Source organism: Malania oleifera, chromosome 3 (assembly GCF_029873635.1).
Source record: "Malania oleifera isolate guangnan ecotype guangnan chromosome 3, ASM2987363v1, whole genome shotgun sequence".
NCBI lineage: Eukaryota > Viridiplantae > Streptophyta > Magnoliopsida > Santalales > Ximeniaceae > Malania > Malania oleifera.
In genome coordinates, this window is record NC_080419.1 from 115,886,371 (window position 1) to 115,912,185 (window position 25,815).

Sequence of the window (25,815 nt, forward strand, 5' to 3'; positions counted from 1 at the left end):
TATAAGAGAGCCAACCATGTTGTGAGACATGCACGTGGACCGCATGCACATGCAAGAAGCCAGGGGGCCGAGCCATGCAAAATAGAAGAGAAGTCGTGAACAATGGCTGAGTTTCGGGCCACATGCACGTAAGGTCAATGAAGAGGGGCGCCGGGGAGCCATGCGCTGGAGTCCCCTGGCCGCCGAAGTTCATATATTAAAAAGGGGGTTAGGTTACTTTAAGCGAGAACAACTTTTGTAGCTTTTAGACTAGGGTTTTAGAATAGGTTTTTTTTCTTTTTTAGCCTCTCTTTTCTTCCCTTGGAGGCCGTGCGCAGCAGGAGCTTCTCCATATCTCACGACTTGTTCATCTTCTCTCTCTGTCTCCCTCTCTTATTACTTTTGCTTTATTTTTATTTTTATTTTTATTTTTAATTTCTTCTTGAAGTATTGTTAAAGTTTAATTTTTTTTAGCAGCCGCAAAGTTTTAATTTTTTTTTCTACTTTAATTAATTATTATTACTTTAAGTTTGTTTGGGACTGCTTAATTTAACTTGTCTTGTTTAGGATTCAATTGGAAACTTCTTTGGACATTCTATTAATAAAGTTTGTATTTTTATTCAGTATTTTTGCGAAAATTTAGTTTTACTTGATCTCAACATTAAATCTAGTATTTTTATTTAGTTAAATTTTATTATTTTACGTAACTGATTCTTATTCAGTTGAATGATTACAGGATTTATTTCTTTCATTATCCTGGTCTTGAGTTTAGCATTTATTTAGTTATTCCATGTGTGCTTAATTTTTATTTAGTGTTTAAGTTTTATTGCAAAAATTTCAAAAATCCCAGAAACCGAATCTGAATCATGTTCAGTAAACTTTTTACATGAATTTAGAATTAAAATGTATTCCCTGAGAAGACGATTTGGTACTTGAGCTAATTATTACACAATTGAACTATTATACTTGAGATAGCCTTCGCGCTGCTCATTTTTAGAGTGAGTCATTTCTCTCTGTTAATTCCTCAAGTCTTGCGAACATATTCTTCTAGGGATTCACACCATTGGGTGCTTTTGAAGTTCCATCCAAGTCTTACAAGCAGCATTTGTGGATTTAAGAAATTTGCATGACTAAAATATAGAAGTAAAAGAGAAAGAACTATACAAGAAGAAGTGAATACCACTTGGTGTACTTAACTTATAACTTTAAGATATATATATAGTTATACAAGAGAGTAAGGTTATCCTAACATTCCGATGTGAGACTAAAAACTATACACTAAGTTCAATAAATATAATGTCATGATTATCTTTCTTAAACAATATTACAGAAATTTAAAAATGTTGCCTCGCCCATTTCTAGGTGCAAATCTCAAGCATCCCAATTTCTTCAATGACTGCATTACTTAGCTAATTCGTCGAGGGCTAATTAATCAACCCCACTAAATGTCACTGCTTCAACCACAAAGTTGGTGCCAATAGTGTTGTTTCGACCTCACAAAAGAGTAACCTGTTACAATAGCAATCATCAGAGGCCCGTAATTCCAATAGCATAGGGATAAAGTTGGCCTTGATTTACTCCAATATCACAACAAAGCACACTTGCGAGGCAACTTTGAGGAAGGCATGGGAATCGTTTCTTCAATGACCATTCTAGTTAGGACAAGAGTTGCATGCTACACTATACGAGAAAAACGCACAAAGATCCTAGCCCCCTCAATTGATACAATATAGCACCACACATTGTATTTTGAAAGATAGGGAAGTAGTGTTTAGAAGCGTGAATTTTGGATCTTGAATTTGAATTTGAGTGAATTTAGATAAATTTCAATATAACTTGTAACATTTTATCTAATTCCAAAACAATTTCAATTCATGATTTCTCCAAACAGGGTAAATGTTGAGTCACCCATAACACTAAATATAACACAATATTTCATGCTGCGGCCCATGAGGCTCCTAATCCCTCAAGTAAGCCCCAGTACCCATTAACGATGCCTAGAGCCCACCCCCAAGTTTTCAGTAGATTCTCACATAAAGGTCATTGTAGCACTAAGGTGGTAGGAAGCTCATCAAGTGTTCCCCTAGATCAAACTTTTTGCTCTTACTCACTTACAAAAGTACCATTAATGCTACCATGCCGTATTAGCATCCAATGTTTGTCCAAGACACTGCCATCAAATCTATGGTTCATCGATTCATCCATGACATGTATGGGTGCTCTAATGCCCCGCTTCAAAAACCCATTTTAGCTTGAAGTATGTACCCCGATGCAAGTCATAGGAAGGAATTTCAGATTATAACACTAAACAAGCACTAAAACACAACATCCTTGCCAAAACATTACTCACGGCAGTACCCACATACAGAATTATGCAAATAAGTTATCGAAGATCTTTCCCTTACACCTATTAGATTACCACTTTCCCTAGCACATGAAGAGAAAAACAAATGATAAATATGGGTAACAAGACTAGAACCAAGGACCTCTTGGAAACCATGACCCAAATACCATATTAAATTACCCTACTTTATTTAAAAGCTTAAGCTGTTAAGTTGTAGGCCAACAATGTATATCAAGCCTTAACACCAAGTGGCGAAGCATCCAACTCCCCATTCATACATTTATGTCATTCATTCTCCTCTAGAGGCACTCCTTTAATCTCTCGAGTATCAAACCTAAAAACAATTCTATTTCCTAAAAAAGATCAATTTCATGGTACTTTAATCAAGCAACTACATCGTATATTTAATCATTGGAAACTCAAAACTAGTTCTCAATGAAGTTCAGTTGTATAAGATAGGAACCACATCCCTCTTAGTTTATCAGTCCCAGGCCTTTCAGTTTGAGGTTTCGAAATGAAAGCAAGGGTGGGTTAGCAGTAAAGTACAAATCAAATCGCTTTTTCAAGCATGCGCACACGCTTGATGCTAAAACTGTTCTGGTTTTCACTTAAATCAGCACCCACTATTTACAGTTCCAGAATGTCTTTCCATTACAATGATTAAATGTCAATGCAGATGGAGGAATAATAGAAACAGTCAAAAATAGCACAAAAAGAGGGGCATGTAACTACATGAAATATTTATTCCTTTTGATTAACTTCGAGTTACATTCGTATACACTGCTACAAGAAAACTTACCAACCCAGAATTTCAAAATTTAGGTGGCAAAAACTTCTGTTGAGCTGGCAAAACCTAGCTCTTGCTTTTCCTGTCAGATCTGTGAAGCTGCAGAAGCAGGGAATTGGTGACAACAAATATGGAGCTCAATGCCATCAGACCACCTGTCAAATTAAAATCAGAGTAATAGTTGCTGTTAATTAATATATATATATATATATATATATATGTGTGTGTGTGTGTGTGTGCACGCGCACACTTAAAGCCTGTTGGGTTTTTGTGGAGCCTAGTTGTGTTTTAATTTGGATGACGACCCGACCCCTATTTAATTAGAGATTTCTATCCTAAGGCTTAGTCCATGGAGCGAAGGCTTGGGCCTACAAGCCGTACTCGTGGGGGTCTGGGGGCAATGCCCCCGGGAAAATTTTGGAGCCCATTCGGAACGGAACCCTAGGCGCAACATATAAAAAGGATTGCTTTCGGGTGATTAGGGTTTAGTGTGGTTGTATCTGCGAGAGAGCGAGAGGGAGAGCATTGTATCGCCGCACTCTCTGTGTTTTCTTCCTGATAATATTGAAATCCCTGCAACTCCGTGGACGTAGGCAAAATTGTCGAACCACGTAAATATTGTCTTGTGCGTGTGATTGATTTTTCTTTGGCGTTATTTTTCTTTATTTTGTTTCTCACAGGTTTCGGGAATTTGTTTGATATTCCCAACAAAAGCCATGACCATACTGCAGAATCAAGCAAGAAAATATCCTACACCGAATAAAAAAAAATGGCATGCTGAAGAGAGACTAAAAGATTAATGAACACGAGTCCTACAACAGAAGTTTCAGGCCCTATGTCAGTTTGAGGAGCTCCAATGTGCGTTGCAAATTCTCACATCCTATTTTTAAATACAGTTGGCAACAAAATAAATTCTGACGTGGATCTTAAATATATGGGTTTATTTGGGGATAAAACAGAGAATGGTCACTGCACACCTAGACAGCTGTGTGAAAATCATGCTGATGAAAGCACAAGGTAAGCCCCATAAAAGCATCCACATGCTAGTCTTACCAACTCTTACATTTCATGGAAATCCTCATATTGTGGTTAATAATAAAAATTTACTAACCGGAAAGTGATGGTGTCATGGCAAAATCAAAATGTGGAAGTAGAACTCCAGCAGCAATGGGGACAGCAACAACGTTATATGCTACTGCCCATGACAAATTTTGATACACTTTCGCCATTGTTGCCTGTGCAAGATCCAGTGCATCTACCACCTGCCAGTAACAAATACTAGTGAGAATGAATGAAAAAATAGAAACTGTTTCAGACTTGGTGTTTGGGAAGCATAGACACTAAAAATGATGTAAGAATCCCCATTACTGTGTGCTTGCAGCAAGCTGTATAGGCATGGATGTATTTTATTGTTAAAAAACTTATGCTCATTCAAAATAACAGAAACTGGTGTCGTTTTGAACTCCAGATGTCAATTTCCATACAAAATATCTGACAAATTCATCACATTTATGCATATTATTCAGAATTTCAGATGTATAATATCACCCTTATTATGACAACCCAGTGACACAACATCACATCAAAGATTTAGTTTTTTCTATTGAAGTAACCAGTCATTACAACAAAACTACAAAAACAGGGCTTAATTGCATAATCATTCAACTTTTATGAATCATGATGTTGCTTAACAACTATTGTGAGGACCACCATGATTCAAACGCATGGGAAGTAGTATCAAACAATGTTAGTGAAAAGACCAAACCTTAATTCTGATGGAAGATTTGAGGTGAGATAACTCGTTTACTGATTTGGTGCACTTTTATTATTATGAAGCTTTCAACCGCATCCACCAATAGTTTTACCATGGCAAGCTATTGAAGCTATACTATTTCTAAAGCTGGCTGTAAGGATGAAATCACTTGGGCAACCAACAGTAAGGACAGTTTATCATTGGGAAGTGCTTAGAAGGTTGTCCAAGACTTTTCCCCCCATCACCTAGTGTGAGATAGATATGTCATTCCCTGACACAGATTCATTTTTCAGCTTCCATATGTAAGTGTAGTTCTCTCAATTTCCCAAGTTACAATGTTAAAATAACATTGAACAATAATTGTCCAATCAACCAACTTGATTACCCTTGTAAACTTCAGAATCTGAGCAAATAGCATAAGAGTACAAACTGACCCTCTCTCCATCTATCCCATATCCAAAATCTTCACATTATGAAATGAATGTGACATTCTAATAAGCATATATTCATAAGAACTCCAAGTTATTTAAGTAGAAGATTTTGCAAAAAATTTCAAAGTACAGCTTATCTTTATCATTTTACAGCAAACACCCACTCCCTCTTATCACTAAAGGTTTATTGAAGAATACAGGGTCAATGTTCAAACCAATAGCAGCATGAGTTGCATAAACTAAACAGGAACAATACAAGTAAACAACAGAAGAAGAAATCATACTTGTGAAAGTTTATTCCCAAGAAGTATAATGGAAGCTGCATCTGATGCAGCAGTTTCTTGAGCTTCAGTTTGCAAAGCAATCCCAACATTGGCAAGAGCCAAGGAGGGTGCATCATTTATGCCATCACCTACCTTCAAAGAAAATGTAGTACCAGATGAAAATCAGCACATCAAAAATTGGAATACCAGGCATTGATTACTACACAGAGGCATACCATATCTTATATCTTCCAAGCTCATTTTCACTCAAAAATTTAGTGGAGCTGGTATGGTTGCAGCCACAATATAAACCATTAGATATTTGCACTTAAAATGCCATGGCTGCAACCAAATAGCTCGGCAACAGTGGTTCACTCAAAATATTTAAAACTCACTTCTCTCAAAAAAAACCAAAGTTACAAAAACATGTAAGATTCCTAATAACCTTCAATGAATGAATAAGAAGGTATATCTTCATATATGATTATAAAGCAATAAAGCAATAAGTGATATGATCAGAGGTGGCTACCATTCCGACATGATGTCCAGCAGCTTGGAGAGCAGAGATAACACTGGTTTTCTGCTGTGGAGTCAATGAGGCATTAATATATTTACTCCCAATTCCAACTGTTCTTGCTATAGGTGCAACTGCCTCTTCCCTGTCTCCTGACAAGAGTGCTGTCTTGATTCCCCTCTGCTGAAGCCTTTTAATCAGAAGAACAAAGCAAGCAAAAAAGTGAGGTAATCATAGGGTAAGAATAGAAAATGGAAAGCTTTCAGTCAGGATGTCATTTAATGAAAACAATATCTACCAAAACGAGTCAAAATGACAAATTTTCAATTATGTGTGATTCCAAGTTCGCACAAGCCATCAATTTCACCTCACATGGCAACCTCACATTGTAGTAAAAACAGAACAAAATTTAGCAATATTGGGGGTCAGGATGAACAATGCCATGTTGATAGCTGGAGGACAAACAGCGAAAAAGATTTCAAGCAAGATAGCAAATATAATTTTATCATAAACCAATTTTACAAAGCTAGTGTAGGTCCAAAGTATAATTACTGTCTAGGAAAAGGGAAGAAACACAAAGAAACTTCTCTTCAAAGTGAGGTATGGGAAAAATATACATTGTCACAGAATCACAATCAATCTATATCATAATATAATCAACAGAGAATTTCAAAACAAGAAAGGAAAAGCCTTGCCAAGTTCAAGGGGAAGTCCAGTTCAAATATCAAAGCATTCCAAACATCATATTTAATGAAAAAAAAAAAAAAGATAAAAAAAAAAAAATGGCAAACAGTTTTTAATCCTAATGGCAGAAAATATTGAAAATTTACGTAGCCATATATGCCAACAGGGCAAGGCAAGGCAATAACCAACTCAAAATAGCCTGTTTTACTAACAAAATTATGTCCTCATATACTTGGCAGTACAAGGTCATGGAGAAGCTCTTGGATATATTTGTAGATGAAGACTGATATCATATTTTACTGGAGAAAATTACCTTGTTACAGTAGATTTAGCATCAACCCGTAAACTATCAGATACTGCAATGGCTCCAATAATGCCTTCTTCTTCACGTCCAACATAAACAACTGATTTTGAGTAATTTGATAGTTGCATCCCCTTTGATGTCACAGCACATTCCAGATTTGTTAAAGAAGATATGTTTGTTTTTCTCTCAAAGCATTCATGAACCCACTCCAGTGCACCAACAGCAACCAAGCGCCCATCAACTTCTGCCAAGGATCCAAATCCAGGTTCTGCTATTTGCCCTCTTGTTATTGGGATGGCCAAATTCAATGATTCTGCTTTATTTACTATAGCCTTTGCAATTGGATGTAGTGCTGTTTTCTCCACAGCAGCAGCAATCTTAAGAATTTCCGGTTCTTCATAGATTAAAGATGCCACAGCAGAAACAGCAGGTTTTCCTTCTGTGAGAGTCCCAGTCTGAAAATCAAATTCCCAAAAATCTATCATTCAAGTGATTAAATTCATTCAATAAAAAGATAACAAGATTGAGAAAAAAAAAACATAATTCTCTGCATTTAATAAACCTTGTCTAAAGCAACGTAATCTATGCTCGCCAAACGTTCCAATACATCTGCTCCTCTTATAAGAAGTCCTTGTTTTGCTCCTGCTTATCAGTCAATGCAACAAATGGAAGTCTGAGCTTTGAACAAGGCAGTATCGTAAGCTGTCTTAAAGTAATTAGAGGTTAAGGCATTTCTGAAAGAACCAACAGCAAAATTGGTGCTATCTATTGACTGCCTTACAACAATAATCTTAAATTGCAAGTGCACTGAAGGACACAGCACACACCTTATGCATTGATTTGCAATGTCGGCAGAACTAATTTATAGCATATCGTGCTATTTTAAACCAATAACCACAAATAATGATTCCCATTGAAGAAGGGAAAATATTCTTGAAATGATTCGTTCCAAAATGGGTTCTTCCATTGATACATAAAATTATCACTACAGCCATGAGCAAGCCATGATTCTCTCATTTAAACAATTACTAGCTGATTCTAGAAACACCAAAGAGATCCTCAAATTAATGGTTAATATGTAAACATTCAACTGACTCATTACTCATCTCAAATTCCAACATGGGAAACAATAACCAGAAACAGTGAAAGTTTAAACACATAAAATAAATATCTTGAGAAAAAAAAGAGTTTGAAAATGTAGTAGGGTAGTCACATGCATAATTCCAGCAGCAAAATTCTCTTCCAGAATATTTTTTTTCGGGAGGGGGGTGGTTCTCATTATCTTACATCATAAAATAAGGAACTCAAAAAACGTAGTAAACAAAACAGAAAAATGTACCAAGTGAGGTGCCAATTAAGATCGCAGTGGGTGTGGCAAGGCCCAATGCACATGGGCAGGAAACTACCTGAAAAAAAAATTAATGCTATTAATAAGAAGTACACATTGGACATAAAAAGCAACTTCCTAATTTTTCCAAGATTTGCCACTTCTATGTTGGAAACTGTCTATGGGAATGCTAAGACTGTTAAACATAATTCATGTCTGTGTATAAGTGTTTGTGTGTGTGTGTACGTGCACAAATGCATGAGCATGCCAGAGGAAGGGGGGGGGAGGAAGAGAGAGCTGCCAGGTTTCAATTGAGTTGCTACTGTATCACCATGACACAAGCCTAAATCATTTACTTGCTATAATATATCAAAGACGAATAAGTCAGCCTGAAAGGAAGTTCAAGAATGACTGAAAATCAGTGATATGCAGGCCAAGCAAAGGTTCCATCGTTTGCAGCCATTCTATTGTTCTTTTATCTGTAATCACTAATCAGTATCCTTGTAACTAAGTACAGCACCTTCTAATTTACTCTAAAAGCTGAAATATCTTTTAACCCATGAGATGAAAATGTTCAAACCAATGTTTGTAAGCACAACAAATGATTCATGTGAAATTGGTTTTTTTTTTTTTAAATATATATTTTACTTTAAAACACTCATGGGGAAAACCATAAAACTGAAAATCTAACCATTATATGCATGTTGAGATTGAGATGAATGGAAGGAAAAGAATAAGGAGATGTGTGGAGCATGCTTCATCAACTTTCAAAGAAATTATATGCTATATCAGTGTCAATTTGCTCAAATGAATACATCATTGGAAAGAAGGGAACTGTTATATACAATAATAGTTTCCATCACAAGTTTCACAACTAGTGTGTTTAAAGTAGGGAACTGTCATTTAAACCAAATCTTTGCCTTAATCCACTATATAATTATCTTTTATGTATCACAGACCAACTAAATAGAAGGGTCCAAGAGAAGAATCCATCAAATCATTAGTGAAAAATTCCATATTCAGGCAAAAAAAACAGTATTGACAATCCGGCAGAATGCTTTTGTAATTGTGTCAGAGCAGTTGGAAAAGACATTTTTAGCAAGTGGCCCACCAATTGACTATCACTCACCAAGACATCCACAGCAAGTTTCAGACTCAAAAGCAAAGGACTTCCATCTGGTCCAGCAATATCGTTAAGCAAGACATCTGGATATACATTCACCCCAATGTAGTACCTTAAAGAAATAAGACAAATAGTAAGCCAATAAAAAAGGAAGTTATAAAAACATAAACATGCACATTGCCACCATCATCATCACAGGCATCAACATCATTACTACCGTTTCAGTTGATTTCTTGAATTATAGGATTGACTAAGAAATGAAACAACATTATCAGCGAAATGAAACTACATTCATCGCTGTCATTGTTTACCAAGAGAGATTTATTAAACAAAGACTCAAAAATGAATGTAACTTTGAGAAGAACATGAGATAAGACAAGGTGCTACAACTCAACAAGAACTTTAATTGACAAGAAAAGGAGATGGTCCATGATTGAAACCAGTTGATAATGAAGCATCTATGAGTCAGTATAGAGTTGAACTTAACAAACATTACTAATATCATAATCATCCCAACTATTTTGGAACGTAGCATGAGTCTCTCCCGCTTCACCCAAAATTTTTCCTAGTTCCACCAAATAAGAAATAATTCAAGAAGCAAATACATACCAAAAAGCAAATGTCACCGCTGACAAAGCCATTATACTGTACACAAATGGACCAGCAATTGAATCTGCAAGCCTTTGTATAGGTGCTTCACGTCCTTGAGCATCCTCAACCTAAGAATTACAAAATAGAGCTGATATAAATATCATATATTGTAATTTTCAAGTCTCTATACCAAGTTTAAAACATTGATATACAGATAAACCATCAGCACAAATGCATAGCTGCAGAGTTATGCACCTATCTCAGAAAAGCTGTATCAAATTAGGTAAGCCTCTTCGAGCTCACAAGTGTGGTTAGTTAAAAATGTCAGATAGCTCTTACTAACACATGAAAGCTTCCTGGCATACTATAATAGGAAAAAAAAATTCATATCACTGCTATATTTTGTCTTTTGAAATCATAACTGCATAAATTGCACACAATTTTGCTGATCAAAATTAAATGAGATTGATTTCAGAAATTGGATAAACAGAACAAGGACATTAACTCAATGCTCATCCCCTGAAGGGATGAACTAAAGATTGTCCTAAATTCTGATATTTTGGCACAAGGGGGCCACTCTCAACACTTAGGTCTATGTATTTAACCTTGGCAGCCCATGAATACTAGTTTCTCACCAATGTACTAGACTAAATACTTACGCACAAAGAGTAGTTGTTCCTGGAACATGCCATTATAATGCGTGTTTTCCAGTTACATAGTTCATATATGGTCTAGCAAGCTTGTCGGTGAAGTCCTTTTTTTGGATAAGAAAGTCATTGATGGTCGAAACCATAACCCCAGATTAGTCCCTCCTTTACCTAGGATTAGGTTTTAACAGCTATTGTGTAGCTAGCTCATTACCACAGGGAATAAAAGTCATGGTAAATACTTGCATTGGAAAATAAGCAAAAACTTAAACTATTAATTCAGGAAATTAGCCCAAAGAATTACAAATAAAATTTTTAGCTTGGACAATCATTAACCCATCACAACGGAGTGACAAGTCAAATCTTCATACATGACCAAGGGCAAGCACAACTAGAGGACTTATTTATGAACAGTTCAGGACAGAATGCTTAAAGACTGCAGTATCCATCCCTGCCTCCCATCTGCCCCACCACCTGCATGCAGCACTCCCACTCCCTCCCCACCCACCCCGAAAAAAAAAAAAAAAAAAAATTTCATTATCGATGAGGTTTGAACAAACACCTATTATTGCAGTTTTCTTTCCTCGGCCCACACGTCAAAACCCCCTTCCTCCCAAGAAAACTTGAGAGAAATACTGAGGGAGGGAGGAAGAAAGAGAGGCGAATTTTCCATTTTCACTGAAAACATCTAGGATCCCCTCCATATTTTCATCGAGTACGAAAGGTACTTGTCAAAGTTAAAATGGACATATTATTAACCCTTTGCAATCAATAATAAAGGGGGAAAAGCTGCTACGGTTCATTAATAATGAGTTAAAGAAAACACAGAAGAAAGAAAGGAAAAAACACCGACATGCAAGAGGTTGCGCCATCACATCAGTGGTCTGGGAAGGAAAGAACATGATGTACATGGCCTTATGTCTACATCTAGGACTGTTTCTGTGAAACCTGTGGCCACAAGCTTCAGTGTAGCACTAACAACCTTGCAGTTGGACCAGTCTTGCTTTTGGTTAAGAAAATACAATTAAACAAAAAATTTCATTGCCTTCCAGATTCATAACATATTCAAAGCCGAGCATATATGGGTGCACTTATTCTGTGCAATGTTAAGAATATAATCAGAAATTATGATCCAGTCCAGAACCACCTGATAGCTGGTGATTGAAGGTAAACAACAACAACAACAAAAAAACCAAGCCTCAAGTCCCACTAGGTGGCGTCGGCAACATGAGTCCTTTATTGCCAATTTATGCAACCATTGACAATTTCTTTCTACAAATTCAAGGCTATTAAATCTTTACTCACTATCTCATTCCAAGTTACTTTAGGTCTACCCCAACCCATCTATTGCTCCTCGCATTAACTACGAGAATTTTATGATCTTTCAAATAAGTTACATTGCCATAATTACACATGTCATTGGAGAAATGGCACTAACCATGCGAAGAATCTTGGATATGGTTGAGTTGGAGCCAGTTGATGAAGCTTCAATCCTTAGAGGACCATCCTGAATCAAGGCAATATTTGAGTTTCTGGTTTCTGTTTAAATAATGCTGGAAGTAAACATCAAAAGAAAGGTACAGCATAAAATTCTCTTTCACAAGGATTCACTAATTTGTGAATGTGAATACAACTTCTACACTTGGCCTAAACTGTCAAAATGATCTGGTAACTAGAGGAATTTGGGTACAAGCTAAAATTTTGGATGCGTATTCCAACTATATAAACCAACTATACAGTCCACGTGAAACTCTCCCCCCACCACCCCAAAACATACATGTCAAAGAATATATAAGTAACAATCAAGAATGCCAAACCGTAAACGTAGAATTCTAATTCAATTATTTATGCCATGAACTGGGTTGTTAGGTGGTGACTTCAACCAAACAGGTTTAAGTTAGGGGTGAAACTGGTTCAGTGCGGTTTGGCTTTAGCCAAAACCAATGAGCAAACTGAACCAATTTTGTTTTCGTAATCTTCAAACTTAAAACCAAACTGAAAACCTTTGGTTCAAAAAAAGAACAAACTGTTGGTTTATTTGGTTGATTCGGTTAATTATCGGGTTTTTAAACATTTTTTAATAATATCCATTTAGATTTGAGGCATTCATATTTGAGCCCACGTGTATAAATTGTAATTGGGCTGTGATCCATATGCGATTGAAATATATGAAGGGGTATGGGTATTTATAATAAGGAGGCTCTTGCCTTCTCATTTCCAACCGATGTGTGACAAATGGGCAATACAAGGGCAGTAAGCAGAAGTACGCCAGGTTAGCAAGCATGCTGGGCATTGTGCACTCCTTTATCCCACTTAAGAAAAAATTGAATATGGGGATCCCTAGAACTTTCTTTAAAACTAACTCTTATCCAGAAATTACTTTTTAAAAATTAAAACTGTATAAAAATGCAATATAATAGTAAAAATGTGAATAAATTATGACCAAACAATTATATGAACCTGGAAATATAAAATAATATTTATATGTTGAATTTTTGGTTAAATTTCCTTGTAAAACCAAAACCGAAGCTGAAAAACTGAACCGTAATGTAAAATGGTTTAGTTTTGGACCAATTTTCAGTTTTTCGGCAATTTTTGTCCACCCATAGTAAAAACCCAACCTCCTGGAGCAATTGAAAGTTAGGGTTCAGCAATTCATGACTAGCCCACCCTGCCTATGTAAAGGCAAGAAGATGGAGACTGCCTGACTGATTCAATTAGAAGGATATATTTCTGAAACAGATAGGTATGTAAACCAATACAAATTACAAAACAACAATTACAAAAGACATACAAACTCAACCTAGAAGGAGACAGAATCTACCCAGAATTGTGACTCCTAACATCTCTATCATGGCATTTAGAAAAAGAGCTGAACATAAATGCAAGACAGCATTGACTTCTCTTCAGTCTTTTTGTTTACTACTTTGTATGGAGATCAATCCTGCACATAATTTCATTTCAGTTGATTGCTTCACCATCAAAGCTGATCTCAAGCACATGTGATTGCCAGCAGAAGAGTTCGATTATTTTATTCAAAATATTATTTGACCAGATCAGCAGCCACATCAGGCAGAAAAGGATTGAAGTAATTATATCTTTAACTAAAGACACAACATCTTTTTGTGTTTTTATATTCTTCTGAAGTTCATTACTCATAACTGGATATAGCAAGCTAGAACACCTAGCCATCTTTATGACATCACCTAGAAAGTTTATTAATTAAATTTACTTTACACCATCATTTTTCACTTCCCACAAAGAATTGAACACACACACAACTTCAAACTTGTTATCAACCATACTCAAGGATAAAAAATAAAAAATGTATCACTCTGTCAACAAAGTCATACCCAATTTATTGTTCCGGCTGAGACAGTGTGACCTTCTTCCTTAAAAATGGGAAGTGATTCCCCAGTGAGCATTGATTCATCCACCACACTTCTTCCAGCAACAACTCTACCCTATATGAGCAATTTTAATTTAATAATTTTAGTTAACAATGAAAAATGTACAATAAAGTTTCACATACATAAAAAGGGGAAGAGTCATCGCCATGAACCAACAAAGGCCTGCCATTTTCAAAACATAGATAGCAAAGTCATTTTATGCTTTATAAAAACACGGCAATAATTAAGGGAATTTCAGGCATTTCTGCTTGGTATTGTGTAAGGTGCGAACCGCGAGGGTAACAGAAAAGTGAATCAAAAAGCACCAAAGGGGTGCCAACCCTATACATGCAAAAACAGATTACAAAGCACTTAGATAAAAAACTTGAGCCAAGCAATGAGGTCTTGGTGTAAATGTTGAAGAACTCCAATAATAATATTATTATACTAATGCATATGAAAGCATGTTACAAACTCTGTAGAGGCAAGGTTTCTCATCATGTCTTGCTGCAAACAATTTGAAACATTCAAATACAGAAATCAAATAACTTACATCTACGGGTATAGTTTCTCCAGGAAGCACCATCACAGAGTCTCCAACTTGAATATCATCAGTTGGAACTTCAACACAAATTGCATCAGAGCAGAGTATACTATCAGCAGAGGAATCACTTTCTGAGGAAGTAATCACAAGTCTTGACTGAGTGGATACAAGAGACTGCAATAACAACCAGCATTAGTCTACATGTAACAGAAACACTGACAAATGAAAATGAACTGTAACTTGGTTTAAATATATGGTTGCAACTATTCAGGATCTAGTCTATGATTTTAATCTGATCCTCACAATGACATTAAGTAGTTAATGGTCATTAGATACACAAGAAGATGTAAAGGTGTCAAAGTAATGACATTCTATAATTAACTAGAATGTGCACGGAATATCAAATCACATATCCATGTAGGACAGCAAAATTTGTAATGAGTTATTTTTTGAAACAATGAATATGAAAAAAGAAGGCCCAAAAAACCTAAATGTGATTGGGGTTAAAGGATATAAATCATATTGACATATTTTTCTTTAACATAACCAATAACTAGAGCAGTGAAGCTAGTAATAGGGTAGGATATCCATCATAGAAAGCAAGGGTTATTCAGTACAAACTAACCATAGACAGATGGACCAAAATGCATGACATCAAGTATTTTTCTAACGGACAAAACATTTCTGATCTGGTACACACCAGGGCTTACGAGTTCATGAACACTACTGATGGATTTTCACTACAGATGCAAGTAATCCTTAAAGTCACAAAAGAGTCTGGAAGCAAAGTGAAATGACTAACAGCAACATGAAAGAACAAGCATTGCAAGTAGTCCATGCATTCCAAGCCTTTCAAATGTGTCATGATTGACCTTATCCAATGTTGAGCTTTCATGAGTCAGGCCTGCTCTATGCACAGCCATATGAGCATTCCATGCCAAACCATGAATTGGGCATATCCAAAGAAGATGATTCAGTAAATTAAACATAAGACCAGTCTCAAAATCTCTAGCTAATATAGTTGAACCTATAAATTTTTCCCAAGTAATTATGCCATGCACCATAAAATGATAAATTCTTGTTTATCACATCCCAGTGTGACATTTAAGGCTGTCACACTGATCTTGTACTATCCTAAGAACATATTTCTGATAAACTCCAACTGCAGAGTATGAAATTGTCAAGATTACTGCATTATGGTACCGTATCTCTACACTTATGCATATGCCATCTTCATACACAAGTATAATCCAGCAAAACCTCAAACATCCAGTCCTTTTCATCAACTGGCTTGTAAGCTGACAAAAGTATGATGCAATACAAGGTTGTGGTGAAGCCTAATTTGAAAATTTTCACAGAAATGGGACATTAGTAGCATCAAGCTTATCCCTTCAAAATATATATTTGAATTGTATTCAAACTTACTAAAAGTTCATTCATATCACTAGATGCTCTGATCCTTGCCTTTTCTTCCAAAGAACGTCCAAGAAGCACGAAACCAAGAAGCATGACCTGCATACTAAACAACAGTAGCCCTGTATGAGAAATTTACAATCTTCGGCTATTTTTCCTTGATAAATGGAAAATTTATAAACAAAAAAAATATAACCTTTTATATGCAAAAGGAGAAAAATGATTCTTAAATAAAAGATTTAAGGTTTTTTGTTGTTTGCACAATGTCATAACTTGACCCCTCTTGCCTAAGTATACATATGTAGGCGCTTTATCAATAAACCAGAACTTTAAAACAATCCTATCAATGGCGCGATATGTGGTTTAAACTGTTAGATTACCTTTACCTAAAAGCTTAAGCTTTTAGGTTGTGGGCCAACAATGTATATCAAGCTTTAACACTACCCTGCACTCGCAGCCCAATAGCACATGGAGAGTTAAAAAAATGATAAATGACACCCATTACAGGGAATACAATAATTTTAAAACACCAAATAATAAATGTGGGCAACAAGACAAGAACCCAAGACCTCCTAGAAACCAGCTCTGATATCATGTTAGATTACCACTTTACCCAAAAGCTTAAGCTTTTAGGTCATGGGCTAACAACGTATATCAAACTTTAACATAAACTACTAAAATGCATCACCAAGTTCAAGGTAGCTAGTCTAGTCGATGCTCATGGCCTAGAAGAATAAATTGTGGAGTTCTAAGGAAATTTGGAAACCACGGCATGACTTCATCCCTTTTACATGTAGTAGGCACGCATCTTCAAAGTACAAAAGCATTTGCTAAAAATTTTATAATAAAAAAATAAAAGTGTCCTAGTAGCTTTCAAATCAATAGAATTTGCCACTATTAAAGTAATACATATAGATTAGGTTATTTTTATGAGGACATAAATTTTAGAAAATCATACAGTAGCTTGTTCTAATCATCAGAAACAATGTAAAATTTACATAAAGCAAAAAGAACAAACAAGGACGTAAAAATTCAGAGGAGATCAAAAGAACTCAATAAACCAGAAGTAGATATATAATAACTTGGACATGCATAGCACATAGCTAACACTAGTCTGCAAGCAACAACCACTGCACATACTTTCAAGAAACATGCTGCAAATTGAAGCAGGACAAGCGGAAGGCCAGAAAGAACTTGTAATGATCTGGTGAGAAAAACCTGATAACTTAGGAATCAAATTGAAATACAATCCTATTTAGGCATGTCACAGCAGTGAGAGGTTTAGGCGTTCTATTAGAGGGCAATCCCTGAGCCATCTTTTGGAATCCATTTGGTGAGAAGTTTGCAGGGTTGGGGGGCTTATTTTATGTTGGGGGTCACATTAGTCTTATTCATGCTTGTTTGTCATTAACTCCTTTATATTATCATTCTTTGTTTAAAAGGTTGCTGCAATGTTGGAGAGGTTGATGAGAAATTTCTTCGATAGCAGGTGCTGTAGCATAACAGTAACTAATGTAGCAGGTCTTACATAACAGGAAGCAGGTGAAGCAGCCACGAATTTTTCTAAAGCAAACACAATCTTACACACATTGGTATATTTGCATGCATTAAGCTCTTAACCCTTCTTAAGAAGAGATAATGTATTTTGGATCCTTTAGTTAAACTTACTAACATTGTTTAGCAAGGGCAAGAAATTTTGCATTTGCTTTAAACTACTATTGACAGAAAAATTATGTGCCAGTTTGGTTGTTTAAAACAGGTTTCATTTTCCATTCTAGCTTTCCAAAGAATTACAATAAAGTTGGCTAATTTTTCAGTTTTGCAGCATTTGTATAAAATAAATGAACAATAAAAAGTTTTGGCACTATTTTCTCATGGAAACAGTTTAATCTTCCATTTCTAGTTTTTCATATAATTACAAAAACACCATCTTATTTTCTAATTCTCTAAATTTAAATGAAAAAGTTGGAAGACATCTTTTTATTATTTTCTAGATTTCTAACTTCTTACTTTGCATATGGGAGCATGGGATTTAGATATTGGACTTTGATTCATGTGGGTTATGTATGAGTTTCTTCCAAATCCACATAAATCCAAATACAAGCCCCAAATTCCATGAGCCACAAATATTAACTTTTGTAATTATTGGGAAATTGAAAAATAAGTTGTGTTTTTTGTAATTATTTTGAAATTTAGAAATAAAACAAATATTTTGCACAACTAAACAAGTCATTTATTTTCTAAGTTTTTAAAACAAATTTTAGAAAACTAAAAAATAAGTTGAAATTTTTATAATTCTTTGGAAAACTAAGAAATAGGGAATGAAAAATGTTTTTCACAACAAATCAGGGCCTATATTTTTTTTCACTTTTTCACTAATCAAGATAAGGCTATGTACTATAGACTCGTCATGGTCTGCCCCTTGGACTCTGCAAATGTAGGAGCTTGGTGCCACAGGCAGCCCCTTTTTTCATGTGTGATAAATTAATTAATAAAACAGAATACAGTAAACACTCTAGTTATCCGTTAGACCCATCAAACATACAAATAATACAATAATGTAAACAAGTTATGTTATTTTATTTGTTGAAGTAATACACAAAAAAATAATTTAGAACAAATTATATTTTATATCTATAATGTAAGCTTTAAATTATAATATATATAACCATAAAATTTATCATTAAATAAATGAAGTTCTAAAAAGTTGAACAACGAACTGGAAAAGTAAAGAGAGCTGAAGTTGAATAGAAAAGAATATCAAATTATTAATATAATCAAAATCAATATTTTTTTTTAACAAAATAAAGTTCATATCATTGTTAATTAATGCATATCTTGTGAATATTAAAAAATAATAATTTTTCGTATCATTATCATCCTCATTATAAACTCCCCTCCTTTCCCTTCACATAGCTTATCGAGAATAATTTATGAAAAGGGAAACAAAAAAAAGAGAACAAAAAGTAAAAAAAAATTTAAAAATATTTTGCCGTAAGGCCCACAACAGTCTTGTAGTGGACGTCAGAGTGGCCGTTACCTAACGCTAGCAGTCCACAGCAGCCATGACAGCTGTGACTTTTATTCCTGTCGATTTAGCTGGTGGACAGAATCGGGAACCAAAAAAAACTTGTTACATAATGGTGTTACTTAATGGTCTCAGATGCTATTTGAATTTTGAAACCATGGGAAGAAAGATAACCATGTTATTTGGGATAAAGTTTGTAGCCTTAGCATTCAAGGGAGCTGGGCCTAGGAAATTTGATGTCCAAAACATTGCTCTGGTTGGTGAATGGCTTTGGCATTTTTCTTTGGAGCCTCAGTCCCTTTGGCATATTGTGATTTGTGACTATTAAATATGGGGCCCTTCCAAACGGTGAGGGTTTCCAGTGTTAATGCCACTCATGGGAGCTCTTTGAAATTAATATCTCAAGTCTTTCATCTTTAGCTCCTTAGAGCTAAATTTTCATATTAGCAATGGGCAGGATATTCATTTTTTTGGGAGGATCACAGATAGAGGATGCTCCTTTTCCCAACAGGTTTACTAAATCATACTGCCTCTCTAATTGTTATAATGCTCTTTTCTCCTACTGTTTTGTTTGGGATGGGAGAAATATCTCTAGGAATTTATTCTTTAAAAGAATTTTGAATGAGAGAACAAATGATCATATCTAATTGTTGACCATTCTTAATTCTGTTTGTACTTCTCAAAGGCAGGATAGAAGATGTTTGGATCCTGGATGCAATGGAAATTTTCTCACGAGAGTCTTTCTTTGGTTATTTAACACACAGATCTAGTGGTGATCTTTTGCCTTTGAATTCCTTCATTTAGAAAGTTAAAATATCTTTAAAAAAAATGAACTTTACATGGTTTGTGGTCTTTAACATGATAACCAGTAATGATTTGTTGCCCTAAAAACCTTTGTGATGCAGACAAAGGAGCTGGAAAATAAATGGACCCTCTTTGGAGGCAGATTTAGAAGAACCAAGAAAGATATCAGGTCTTTAACCCAATAGACTTACGATTAATTAATTAGGATTATGTTTGTGAGTTTTTTTTTTTTTAATGTATTGGGGGTTTTTAATTTAATTAGTAAGGGATTTGTCAGTAATTTCTTTAAGTTTAATTTTCCAATATATATGTGTATGAGAAGGTTGAATTATTGTAAGGAGGCTTTTTATTTGAAAATCAAATGAAGTAATCATGTGATTTCTCCTCATGCCCCCTCTCTTCTCTCTCTTGGCAATCAGTAGCACTACTTCCTCTCCTAAAAATTTGTGTTCCTTGCTATCAAATGCTATCATATTTTGTCGTATTGTGCCTTTTCTTGGTCCATGGGGAGTAGTTTGTTAAGTTTTTGGTGAGGATTGGGTTTGCCTATCTGCTTTGGAAGGTCTCTTTCTTCAAAAGTTTGTGGCTTTTAGCAGTTGCAAGGAAGGAAAGCTTCATTGAAAGTGCACGACTTTGATGTTTATTTGGGGCATTTGACAGGAATGGATGCTAAGATTCCTCAAAGGACAAAGAACATCTCCAAAACATTCAGAGTTGAGTTTCTTTTCTTGCTTCTGTGCTGGCGCAATGTCATTGGCAGGCATTGTTGCATTAACAGTTTCTAATTTTGTTCCTCCCTATTGTAATCTCTATCTTCCTTTGTCAATAAATTTCTTTGATAATCCAACAAAAAAAAATAGCAATCCAAGATTCACATTACAGAAAGAGGATGCAACTGACAATACCAATATTCCTAGTGGCGCTATTAGTGTCGATGAGTGGGTGATCCTCAAGATCAAGTGTTAGTGGAGAATCAAGCCAAAAAGAAAAGACTAACAGCATCGTCGTGAAAAGGCCTTGTTAAGAAGCTATGAGCATAAAATGTCACACCAGATCCATAAGCAATTGAACAATGCTTCAAAAATCTCCAGCTTAATTTATTGTTTTTCCTTTTGTTCTGAAAACTTACCCTATCTAGCAGCAACAGCGTAGTAAAGACAAAATGTAACAGGAAGGCAAAGTTATATGAATCATAAACTTAGACCCAAAAGCATATCTGCCAGGACGATCACCCCAAAAAAAGAAAAAGTGAATTCACAAATTGCTATCTATTCAACAATGAAATAACATCCTTTAAGCAAGAAAAAATTGTGATGGCGTATATACGTATACATATATTAATATAATTATAATTGAAGATATAACATCTCATAACATAACAAAAATTTTATATTATTGTATAGGCATCCAGAAAGCACATGAAGACTTCACAGAGAAGTAAAGCAAATGTTAAGGGATAACAAGTCACCGGTTCATCAAAAAATGACACCTCCCCTTCGAGCCCTGGGTTAATAAGGGAGACCTACAAGAGACAAGAATTTATGAATACAACAAAAAATCTCCAACAAAAACCAAGATGAAACTATTATGTAATGCAGAGAAAAAACAAAATCAAGGATAGGGGCTCTAGGAAGGCCTCACCGCGCTTATGATAAATGCAGCAATGGAACCAAATCCCACGAGAGAATTCATGTTTGGAGATCCCTTCGTGAATGCCCTTAGACCATCAACAAGCAAGTCTGCCAAAAATATTATTTTCTTAGTTAATCAGCATACCAATTTGAATGGGCCATTTGAAAATACTAACAAAAAAGATCAATGAGCAATTTAATACATCTCAAAACAGATTTAGGAACAAACCAACTTGCTACCTGTGCTAAAGGCAAAAATTGAATTGCATAGATATATCCAATTCAAACAGGAATAAAAATTAAAATTATCACTCAAAATGATGCGAATAAATATGTTACTTAGAATATTTTAAGGCAATCCAGCAGAGTGAAATGCACAATAAGAGAAAAAAACTTTCGTATTGATGACTATGAGAACTGAGAGTGTTGAGCGTCTCTAGAATTCATCATTCATGGCCTAAAGTGTGTCCTCTGAATCTTCATACACTCTCTTGTTGTGACTGGATCTCCAAAGAGAATGTGAAAGGAAACAGCTATCACCAAGACCCTTTTATTTAGAATCAAGGCACATATTCCAAAGAAATAGCTGAGGGTGCCAAGCAAGGACAACAAAAGGGGTAGAACCGTAGAAGGCCAATTGATAAGAAGATGTTAGATTACCACTTTACCTTAAAGCTTAAGTTGCTAGGTTGTAGCCAACAATGTATATCAAGCTTTAACACTCCCCCACACATGCAGCTCAACAGCACATGGAGAAATAAACAAATGATAAATAACACCACAGAATAAAAACGGGCGATAAGACTAGAACCGAGGACCTCTTGGTAACCAGAGCTCTGATACCATGTTCCATAGGTAAGAACAGAACAGTTAAACCAATGATGAGTAGAAGATTTCCTTCAACTCCACAAACAAAATTGTTGGAAAAAATGAGAATTTGTTATTGACTCATAGAGCATTAGTTGGTGGATGAGACATTAATTACACAAGCAAACATTATGTTCAAGAAATTCAATACGTACTATATATCTATCCATTCACATTACATCCTGCATTCCTGATAGCATAATTTTTAGCAATTAAGACTAATAAAATCTATTAATATAAACGATTAATGAACAGTCCATCCAAGTGCTTGTCTGGAGCAGCTTCCAGTGACCTAAAACCAAAATCATTTTAAGGCTCCGAGATTGCATGTAATTTGAGATTTCAACAGTGATAATATATGTCAGTTGACATCTGTAGTAACTCCTAAACAGGTCAGGAAGTGCTCCGGCCTCAATCTTTTTCTTTTTTTTTTTTGCCAATTGCATTCCTCGATGCATATGAATTAGGGAGAAAACAGATGCCCACTAACCTCGTCCAGGTCCCATTAGCGCCCCCAAAGCCAAGCCACCCTTTACGTATGAATTGTGAAGTAGCTCCCAAAACGATCCTATATGCATATAAACAAAAATAGAAATAAATCAACATCTATTGTTGAAAACTTAATTTGTTTTTACGAGCAAATAAAAATAAATAAATAAACAGCCTTTGTTACTATATTTCTGAAAAATAATGCATTACCATGAGCAACATGAATCCCAAGAGAGTGCAATATATGTGAAGCGTGTGATCCGCAGCACAATGCCACCAAAGTCCAAGCAAAAACCACCCGGTTCCGACTCCTCACGAGCAAGGCCTCCTTCTTTGCCGCCATCTCCTTCCACTTCCTCACATTATCCGTCACGCCCAACCCCGAAACCCTCTTTTTCGCCGGAAACCCACACTCTGTCAGTCTCCGAGCGAGATTTTCAGCGATATTCCCCGCCATTTCGCCCTCCAGGGCTTCTGGCCTCAACCGAATCGCAGCCGTCTCGGTCAGCATGTTGACCACAACCGAGTCCACTCGCTCGTCCGAGGACAACACCGATTTGACCCGGGACACACAGGCTCCGCACATCATTCCGGTGACATCTAGGAGCACTGACGATTTCTCCAGCCGTTTTTGCTCCGGCGGCGAACCTTCGACCGAAGTTCCGAGGTCAATGGCCTTCGCGACGATCAAGTTGGGGTATTTCCGGGAGTAGACTGGCCGGAAAATCTGCAGACGCCGTCTACGGAGGAGAGGGATGTTGGAGTGAAGCCGGAAGGCGGTTGAGTTTTTTCTGTAGCTGAAGCTTAGTCTGGGCGAAGGTGAGATTGAAATCCTTAGCATATCAGTAGCCATTGAGAGAGAGAGAGAGAGAGAGAGAGAGAGAAGGGGAAATGAAAATGGTGGCGGAAGTGAAGAGGATTACCGGTAAAGGAAGGATGGGGTAGAGGTGCTCGTTGAATCTGTCAACGTGGTGGAATCAGGATCTGACGCGTGGCGCGGCGCTATATCCTTGCGTGCTTCCTTCTCTGGCTGCGGATGCGGCGCACGCGGGTTGGCTTAACCATGGTTCGAAAGTCAAACCGGCGCTTCATGGTTCAAATGCTGCGCTAAAACCGGGAATTTTTATGCGTTTGATGGAAGGAGGGATTGTAATAGCAGTTACGTGCGGGTTCAACTAATGTTAAAAATCAGGGAGGACCGTTGACTGGTCTACTTCTCCCATATAATGAGTCTGTTTTAGAAATAATATTATTTTACTTAAAATTATTTAAAAATCATTCTATTGGAACTTTTTTTTTGTTAGCTTAAAATAGTGTGGGCAATAAAATCATTATTTATAAAAGCAAATGTATTTGGGACAACGTGTGATTTTGATTAATTAATAGTTTTTGACCGTTAAGTTAGTGCTGATATTACCCATTGCAAGAGTAAAAAAATAAAAATATTTTTGAAATAAATATTTGACGAATGTAATAGGATATCTAGATCAATGACTACTTAGTTATGTGTAATAAGAAAAAAATATTGCACAATATTAAAAACGAGTTTATTATAAAACAATTGTAAAACATGAAAACTCGTTTAAAATAATAATTATGAGATATTTCTAGTTGTTTTGAAATCAATTTTAAGAAAAAAAAAATTTAAAGATATATCTACTTTTTTCAAAATATTTGCAATGACAAAATTTAATTTGGTATCTATATCTAGAGATGAGCAAACGGTTGATTCGGCCGAATTCGGTTAATTAACCGAATTAATTGAAATTTTCGATTAATGATTTTTGTTAACCAAACCTGTAACAACTTGCTTAATTTATCATATAGATTTTTTTTTTCCACATAATAATAATATCTTGGTAAACCATAACCCACCTGGACCCAAGGGTACCAAAGGTAACCTGAAATTCATCACCATTACCTAAGCAGTAAGAAACATGAAATCATATACAATCAAAATATCATACCACCCAATACCAGAGTTTACTACAATCGTCATATAAATATACACATCTCAAAAATATCCAAAATAGTCCTAGGGTCACCACCCAAAAATTCGTCTGACCCTAACAAGTACTTACCCTTCAGGTAAGGTAGGACTATCAAACACTAGCGTTGCGAAGCTTTATCCGCTCTTCTATCTGGGGTTTCTGAAATGTTCATATAATTTGGGGTGAGACACCTCTCAGTAAGGGAAGATAAACTAATATCAATGTGTGGCAACATGAGTTATACATATAATCGTACATAAACATACTTGGTATAATTATCTATGTCATATCTGGGATAAACATGTATATAATCATATCGTGGTGGAACATAATGAATTTTCATAAACATATTTTATCTCATAGAAAAATAGTAGAAAACATCCTAGAAGGTTAGCTGGCTGGTGTCATGTCTTACTCCCACATGACTGGGTTATGCGATCTGAAGGCGGGATCCGACAATGGCTGGCCGACCACTGCCGAATCAAAATAAAAAGTTTGTAAGTACGATGGGTCTACCTCTACTGGTTCGTACACCCGCCAACACTACAATAAACCACATCGACTGCTATTCTCCCGCTGCTCCGAACGACTAGCGGTAGTACTAACATATCATGATCGTGATCATATTGCTACGGTACCGTACTCGTGTAAGCCTAAACAAGCCAACCAGGTTCTAATAACATATAACATATTTTCAAATTGTGATACATGGCTATTTCATAATAATAATTGTCAAGTTAATATCATCATATCATTTCATCACATAACATGAAAATCTTCGGCCCTTATGCTGGCATTTCGTATGTTATCAATCACGGCTCGTACGCCGACATATCACATAAAAGGCTCGGCCCGTACACTGGCATATTATATAAAAGGTTCGGCACGTACGCCGACATATCATATAAAAAC

At 35.8% G+C, this 25,815-nt stretch overlaps 1 protein-coding gene across 2 annotated transcripts; it reads right to left on the reverse strand.

Annotated features, from left to right (window-relative positions):
* Positions 1-1,148: 1,148 nt before the first annotated feature.
* LOC131152043 (copper-transporting ATPase PAA2, chloroplastic) lies at positions 1,149-23,826 on the reverse strand. 2 transcript variants are annotated; one of them, XR_009135827.1, is made up of 18 exons: positions 23,123-23,808; positions 22,914-22,991; positions 21,567-21,664; positions 21,394-21,447; positions 16,106-16,192; positions 14,690-14,854; positions 14,101-14,211; positions 12,186-12,254; positions 10,119-10,228; positions 9,516-9,621; positions 8,399-8,465; positions 7,622-7,701; positions 7,069-7,514; positions 6,087-6,261; positions 5,579-5,710; positions 4,222-4,372; positions 3,123-3,265; positions 1,149-1,488 (listed from the first exon to the last, which is right to left on the reverse strand). XR_009135827.1 is itself a non-coding variant. In XM_058103626.1 (17 exons), the coding sequence occupies exons 1-17, from the start codon at positions 23,763-23,765 to the stop codon at positions 3,177-3,179; spliced, it is 2,661 nt and encodes an 886-aa protein (XP_057959609.1). In that variant the 5' UTR covers positions 23,766-23,826; the 3' UTR covers positions 2,904-3,176. The 2 variants fall into 2 exon arrangements, 1 of the variants encoding a protein (XP_057959609.1); XM_058103626.1 differs by lacking the exon at positions 1,149-1,488 and having other exon boundaries at positions 2,904-3,265; positions 23,123-23,826.
* Positions 23,827-25,815: the final 1,989 nt, after the last annotated feature.

Coding starts and splice junctions, on each gene's coding strand:
- LOC131152043 (XM_058103626.1), bottom strand. CDS start 23,765: ATGGCTACTGATATGCTAAGGATTTCAATCTCACCTTCGCCCAGACTA. Junction 21,665..22,913: donor GCTAATGGGACCTGGACGAG/GTTAGTGGGCAT, acceptor TATTTTTGGCAG/ACTTGCTTGTTGATGGTCTA. Junction 16,193..21,393: donor TGTCATTTTTTGATGAACCG/GTGACTTGTTAT, acceptor TTTAGTATGCAG/GTCATGCTTCTTGGTTTCGT.